Genomic DNA, 7,881 nt, shown 5'->3' with positions numbered 1-7,881 from the left:
CCCAATCTACACCACAGCTCAGGGCAATGCTGGATCCTTAATCCATTGAGTGAGGCCAGGAATTGAACCCAGGTCCCCATGAATGCTGGTAGGTTTGTTACCAGCAAGCCACAATGAGAACTCCTGCATGATAGTTTCGACAACATTGAAATTATAGCATTTTGTAAATCATCCCAAAAAAATAAATACATTTAAAAAAAATCATGCCTATGACAGTCTGAGATTCTCTAACAATCGAATTTCTTATTTTCTGTAGAATACAATGTCTGCTTTTGTGAGGTTTTTTAAATAAACGTATATACTCTTTGTAGTTAGGCTGATCTTTTCCCTTCCTTTCCCAACAGATTGGGTAACTGTTGCCAATAATCTTCTCTTGAAATGTCACATACACCTGAGGATTAGAGAACTAGAAGATTGTGATGCTAATGTTTTTATTGCTCTTTATCAATCCATTTTGGGAGAAAAGGTACCAGGTAAGGGTACTAAAAAATTGGGAGTAATAGTATCTGTATCAGAGGCTGGAAGTTTCCGGTGCTTTTAGTTATGTCCTGTAGCGTATATAAAATCTTAAGCTTTCTCTTTGTGTGCATCTTAGTTATATCTAATTATAGGCATTCATTGTTTTAATACCTATGCTAACCATCTATAACAACAGCCTTGATCATCCACTGTTTAATAATCATGCCTAATGTTCTGTGAAAGTCACACCTTTTCTGTAAATGTATCTTCATAGGTTCTAAAATTGAGTGGAACTTGGAAAGTTGTTGAGTCTTGGTATTTAACCAGTGTTGTGGGTAAGAATTGTTAGTACTGTGTCCTTGGTTAGATATCTCTGTCTTATCCATAGGTTCCTTTGCTGCCACTGTATCTTTATATAATTTATAACCATTAAGCACTAAAGCTCTGTATAGTTTCTCTTATTTTCCCTGTGTTATGGTGCTCTCCTCACTTTTTGGAATAATGGGATGGCCTCTAACTGGTATCTTTCTTTCTTTTTTTTTTTTTTTGGTCTTTTGTCTTTTTGTTGTTGTTGTTGTTGCTATTTCTTGGGCCGCTCCCGCGGCATATGGAGGTTCCCAGGCTAGGGGTTGAATCGGAGCTGTAGCCACTGGCCTACGCCAGAGCCACAGCAATGTGGGATCCGAGCTGCGTCTGCAACCTACACCACAGCTCACGGCAACGCCGAATCGTTAACCCACTGAGCAAGGGCAGGGACCGACCCCGCAACCTCATGGTTCCTAGTCGGATTCGTTAACCACTGCGCCACGACGGGAACTCCTCTTTCTTTTTTTTTTTTTTGATATCTTTCTCATTAGTCTCAGTTCTCTTTATAGCTCAGAGGCATGTAGTTATTAGATCAGCTTTTTTTTGGCCACCTGGCAGCATATGGAGTTCCTAGGCCAGGGATCAGATCTGAGCCGCAGTCGTGACCCAAGCAGCAGCTACAGTAATGCTGGATCCTTAACCCACTGTGCTGGGCTGGGAATCAAACCTGCATCCTTTGTGTCCCATGGTGTCCCAGTAGGAACTCCTAGATCAATCTTTTAAAATACTTTTTTAAATCTTTCCCCAAAACATCCATCTTCTTGAATACCAGAGGACAAATTCCAAAGTAAGTTGTTGATAAAATCTTTCTGCACTCTGGTCTATACTGATCTTTTAAACCTTTATGCCAGTAATTCCCAATAGGCTGCTGTAACAGAATATACAAGAACTCTTTCACATCTGTTGGGGGTTTTTTTCTTCTTCTTCTTCTTTTTTTTTTTTTTTTTTTGCCTTTTTGCCATTTCTTGGGCCGCCCCCGCGGCATATGGAGGTTCCCAGGCTAGGGGTCTAATCGGAGCTGTAGCCAGAGGCACAGCAACACAGGATCCGAGCCGCGTCTGCAGTCTACACCACAGCTCAGGGCAATGCCAGATCCTTAACCCACCGAGCAAGGCCAGGGGTCAAACCCGCAACCTCATGGTTCCTAGTTGGATTCATTAACCACTGAGCCACCACGGGAACTCCGGGTTTTTTTTCTTTGATGGAAAGCAGCCCATGGTTATGTACTAAAGTCTTAATTCATGTATTGCCTCCCTCATTAAAGTATTAACATCTATTTGAATTTAGGGACCTCTTTACCTTCTCTAGCTTGGTGCTTATCGTAGAGCGTTTATATATGTGTATGTTGCTTGAATAAATATTAAACCATATCCAATCAGTAAATGTTCAACCAATAAAGATTCTACTGTATGGAATTCAGGCTGTGCTTATCTGTACTTTATAGTTTGCTCTGTTTGAGCTGTGCTCAGAGGCCTGGTCAGAGACGGGTAGATTAAAAACTTGGACCCTCATAGATGCAAAATTATGTAGTTTTTTTCCCACAGACCTCATAGCTATTCCCAGGAGTCAAGAGGACGAAGCTCACAATGTACAAGCAGTAATTGATTCTCTGGCTTTGGATTACCTGCAGGTCAGCTTGTCTCACATAACAGGTTGGTATCTTTTTTTTTTTTTTTTTTGTCTTTTTGGCATTTCTTGGGCTGCTCTCGCGGCATATGGAGGTTCCCAGGCTAGGGGTCTGATCGGAGCTGGAGCTGCCAGCCTACACCAGAGCCACAGCAACGCGGCATCCGAGCCACATCTGCAACCTGCACCACAACTCACAGCAGCGCCAGATCCTTAACCTACTGAGTGGGGCCAGGGATCGAACCCTCAACCTCATGGTTCCTAGTCAGATTTGTTAACCACTGCACCACGACGGGAACTCCAACAGGTTGGTATCTTAATCAGGTAATTTTGCATTTTACTAAAGTAATTTGTTTGGTAGAAACTTAGACATTGTTTAACCAAGTGAGTAAGCTTGTGAAGTAGACTAAACGGCAAGATTGAGCCAAGATCATTGGTATAGTTAAGTTCACCACCCTTGAATGCTTTCCTAGGAGAGTCAAACACTGAGTTTGTGATGGGTCTAAGATACAGGAATCCTAGATAAAAGAATACCTAGTTTGAGGTATGTTTTTTTTTTGGTTGTCGTTACTTTAAAGCTACCATGCTACTTTTTTGTTGAAGCTAAAAATTAGAAACCCCTAAATGTCCATTAATAGGGACAGGTTTAATAACTTACCATAGCTCCATCTAGGGAATTATTCTGCAGCTGTTAAAGATAATTGATGATGCTCTTTGTGTACAATGTTCCCTATTAGTGGAATGATCTCCAATATATATCATGTGAGAAAAGTGCAATCAGTTACAATGATGAGGTGCAGAGTGCGCTACTATTTGTAACAACAGAAGTGGGAAGCATACCCATGCAGTTGATAAAATGCAGAAGGCCTCTCTCAAAGCATATGCAAGAAACCTGTAGTACTGATTGCCTCTAATAAGAGGAACTACAGGGCTGCAGGACAAGAGTGAGGTGAAGCTTTTCATTTTATACCCTTTATGCTCTCTGAATTTTGAACAATGTGAATACATAACCTATTCAAAATAAAACCAGTAAGTTGTTTTTCATCCTGTTTCCAAAAAGGGTACATGCTTGTATTCTAAAGCCAAAGTACCAAATGTATTTGTAAATCCTTCTTTTTTGTAAATAGTGTGAGAGAATGAGGGTTATTTCAGTAATGTCTTTCAAGCTAATGAAGAGAGTACTTGAAACTTAAGTCACTAAGAGAGGGTTTATACTGTTGACTTATTCTTGGATAGTCTTTAAAAGATATGTTAATCAGGATAGGTCATTTACATCTTTTATTTTCACCTTAATAAGAACTCATTTTTACAGGAATACTGTCTTGAGTTTTTTAGTGCAGTGGTAGGTGACTAGATGGGATAAATTAGTTTGGAGAAAATTCATTTTGAGGGATAATCCTCAGGTTTTCCTGTTTCTGTTCTTGAAGTTTCCAATAGCTTTATCACCCAAATAGGGCAATTTTTGGCATTTGTACTTACTGTATAAATATACTATATACTGCAAGGTAGTATCTGCCTATAAAACTTTTTAGTGCAGAGCTGCCCCTGAGAATTCACACCCCCATGGAAGAGTGTAAACTGCTTACCTCCTCCAGTAGACTGTAGAGCAGCTTTTTACTCCTTGTGTGCTGTGTTTTCTCCTACATCAGGAAGCACTGCACTCTGGCAGGCAGTCTTAGTTGCTGGGTTGGCAGCATATACTCCCCATCCTAGAAACCAGAAATCCTGGTTATGTCCTTAGGGGGTATGCTTGTGTGTCTTGTTAAACCAGAAAACATAGGGCTTAAAAACAAGTTTTCCATTTAATTTTAAATAGAAGAAACCTGTCAAACATTGGCTAGCCTTGCCAGTAGTATTGTAAAACACAGAATTTCTGGTTTAGGTTTGTTTTGCTTCACGACTGAAGTTATGAATGGCTAGGTTATCTCAAATGTCAGATTTGAGATTGTCCCTCTGCCTCTCCCATGCTGGTTTGAAGTCATGCCAGGCACGATCATCTCCCAAAGGACAACCCAAGTGTCTCAAGAGTTAAGTTCCATCCCCACCTGATGTTGATTGAAGTCCCTTTTGGGTAACATTAAACATGTCAAGTTTCCATGCCTTTGCAGGCCCATTTCTTGTCAACGTTTCAACTTAGTATTTATTTTATTAAAAACCTATTATGGGCCAGGTACTGTGCTAGGGACTGTTTAAATATTAGTTTCCGGAGTTCCCGTTGTGGCCCAGTGGTTAACGAATCCGACTAGGAACCAGGAGGTTGCGGGTTCGGTCCCTGCCCTTGCTCAGTGGGTTAACGATCCGGTGTTGCCATGAGCTGTGGTGTAGGTTGCAGACGAGGCTCGGATCCAGCGTTGCTGTGGCTCTGGCGTAGGCCGGTGGCTACAGCTCCGATTCAACCCCTAGCCTGGGAACCTCCATATGCCGCAGGAGCGGCCCAAGAAATGGTAAAAAGACAAAAAAATTAAAAAATAAAAAAAATAAATATTAGTTTCCAGGTATAAAGTGGGTGTGGTGGGAGGTAAGGCTGGAGAATTTGGGGGTGAGGTGAGATTAGAAAGGGTTTTATGGAGTTCCCGTTGTGGCTCAGTGGTAACAAACTTGACTAGTATCCATGAAGACTCAGGTTTGATCCCTGGCCTTGTTCAGTGGGTTAAGGATCACATGTTGCTGTGAGCTGTGGTGAAGGTCACAGGTGCAGCTGGGATCCTGCATGGCTGTGCCATAGGCAAGCAGCTGCAGCTCTGATTCAACCCCTAGGCTGGGAACTTCCATATGCTGCAAGTGCAGCCCTGAAAAGCAAAAAAAAATTTTTTTGAAAAGTGGGGGTTTATTATTGCAGGGAGCCATGGTCAGTTTTTAATCAAAAAATGGCATAATTTATACAAAGTGAATGATTAAAATTTTGGTGTTTTTTTTTTTTCCTTTTTATTACCACACCTGCAGCACATGGAAGTTCCTGGTCTAGGGGTCAAATAGGAGCTACAGCCACAGCAACTCAGAGTCCGGGCCTCATTTGTGACCTACACCCCAGCTCAGGGCAACGCTGGATCCTTAACCCATTGAACGAGGCCGGGGATCAAACCCGAATCCTCACAGACACTGTTGGGTTCTTAACCTGCTGAGCAACAATGGGAACTCCTAAAATTTTTTTTAAAATTAGGAATTCCTGATGAAGTATCCAAAGTTTTTTCGTTCTGTCTTATATTAGAGTACTGCTATTGTCTTCAAAACAATTCAGCATCTAGAAATAGGGTCCCATGATCTGAAACAGTGTTCCCTCCTGTGTTTTTTCCCACCAGCCTTATAAAGTTAAGCTTAATTGCTTTATATTTTGGTTTATAAATCTTAGAGGATGTTTTCTTAACTCATTTTGCTTCCTGATAAATGGACTATGCCAGTGAATTATCAACTGTAATATTCAAGGCCATCCCCTTTTTCTTCAGATATACTCAAGCATTAGGAAGTTAATGTTTTTAATGCTTATATTACTTTTTACCCTGGATTAGTTTATAATCCTTGTATCTCGAGCAATATTTTCATAGTGTTACATCCATTTCAAAATTATGAGGCTTTCAATTTCTTGGTTAATTTTTTTTAATAGCTCTGTATTCTATGTTCAGGAGAAAATATAGTGAAAGGAGATAAAGAATCTATTAAGAATCTCCTAGAAATATTTGATGGGTTGCTGGAGTATCTAACAGAACACAGTGAAACATCTCACGAGAAAAGTAAGTTTAAGAATAGAAATTTGGTTGACTTTTATTCTGTGTTATGTCTCTTTTTGCCTTTTATCTTTCTGCCTATTTTTCTCCATAGGAATTAGAATCAGTGATACAGTGTATCTGATAAATTTAATTGTAAGTTAAATTTCAATTCACACTGTTCCAAGTGGTTGAAAACTCTATCCTAGACTATCATCATGTCCTTTGTCATCTTGGATGTTGTTTATAAATGACTTTAAAGCTAATCCATAATAGAAAACTAATTTCTGGCTAAAATTACTTATTATCCTATTAGTACATGAAATTCTTTAATACAAAATTTGCTATGTCAGAACTGCCATTTTTATTACAAATTGGGATATTGCTGAGTCATCAGCAGGAAGAGTTGGTGAGCTACTGTGTCCAGCCTATATTTAGGTTTGTGACAACCTGAAAATTTTTTTTCTTTTTAGGGCCACATAGGCAGCACATGGAAGTTCCCGGGCTAGGGGTCAAATAAGAACTGCATTTGCCGGCCTATGCCATGGCCACAGCAATGGAAGATCCAAGCTGTGTCTGTGACCTACACACCACAGCTTACAGCAGTGCCAAATCTTTAACCCACTGAGCAAGGCCAGGGATCAAACCTGCCTCCCCATGGATACTAGTCAGGTTCATTACCACTGAGCCACAACAGAAACGCCTGAGTATTTTTTTATTTTACTCTTTAAATAACTCATTTCTAAAATAAAATAAATACTCTTTCAGTGGACAATTAAAATAAAAAATAAATAACTTATTTCTCCAAATTATAGTAGTTTATTGTGTGTGAAGTTTTGATTTTATGTTTTTTTTAATGAAAATATAGAGATCATTATTGCCATATTATTTTCCAAAAGAGTTATGGTTGTTTAAACTGGGTCAGCAGTGTATAAGAGCTGTTCATAATCTTTGGCTCCATAAATCCTGTTCTAGGAATTTGCTCTAAGGAAATACTACAAAAGAAAGCTAAGTGCTTGCAGGTGTTCATGCAGTGTTATTTATCATTGCCAAAAAAATAAAACAACCCTCCTATGTGTCCTAATAGTTTGAGATTGGTCGAGTAAATAATATTGTATGCCGTGGTTAGAATACTGTATGACCTTTTGAGAATGGGTGAAGTTATCTAAAACAAGTTTCCAGCAGCAATAGCAGTTAACATAAATTCTTATACAAGTGAAGACAAGCCTGCCCCAATTTTTTATCATTTGTAATTCTCACATTGTTGATAGTGAGACCTATGCTATGATTGTAACATCTGAAATTAATCTTCTATTCTTTAGTTACAGTTTTCTGTGTTTTGCCTTTGTTACCAAAAAGATTTAAAAGCATATAGAGGTACTTGGAAGGATTGAAAGGCATGCCACACTGGATGTTTCTTTTTTTATTGAAAAAATCTTGAGTTTTGCATGTTTAGTATATATTAAATACCAACCTAGTTACTCTAAGAAGATTCAGAGCTGCATGCCATGGTTATTGCTCTCAAGAAAACTTATACTCAAGTCAGGGAGATGGCCATAAACATATATAATAAAAAACATTGTAGGAGAATTGTGGGGGAGTGAATGACAGGTAAAACCTAATTCAGGAGTACCCGTCGTGGTGCAGTGGTTAATGAATCCGACTAGGAACCATGAGGTTGCGGGTTCGGTCCCTGCCCTTGCTCAGTGGGTTAACGATCCGGCGTTGC

At 39.5% G+C, this 7,881-nt stretch overlaps 1 protein-coding gene across 5 annotated transcripts in view; it reads left to right on the top strand.

Annotated features, from left to right (window-relative positions):
- CEP95 (centrosomal protein 95) overlaps nt 1–7,881 on the top strand; it is a 62,296-nt gene that overhangs the window by 1,700 nt on the left and 52,715 nt on the right. For 3 of the 5 annotated variants that reach the window (XM_047757774.1, XM_047757772.1, XM_047757771.1), the window contains exons 2-4: nt 345–473; nt 2,370–2,477; nt 6,072–6,179. In XM_047757774.1, the coding sequence (XP_047613730.1) occupies nt 345–473; nt 2,370–2,477; nt 6,072–6,179 (345 nt within the window). Of the gene's footprint in view, nt 1–344; nt 474–2,355; nt 2,478–6,052; nt 6,180–7,881 lie in introns of all 5 variants that reach the window. The other 2 variants (XM_047757775.1, XM_047757773.1) reach the window with 2 other exon arrangements.

This window comes from Phacochoerus africanus, chromosome 14 (genome assembly GCF_016906955.1).
Source record: "Phacochoerus africanus isolate WHEZ1 chromosome 14, ROS_Pafr_v1, whole genome shotgun sequence".
Lineage (NCBI taxonomy): Eukaryota > Metazoa > Chordata > Mammalia > Artiodactyla > Suidae > Phacochoerus > Phacochoerus africanus.
The sequence above is the reverse complement of the archived record's forward strand: the minus strand, read 5'-3'. Positions and strand labels throughout refer to the sequence as shown.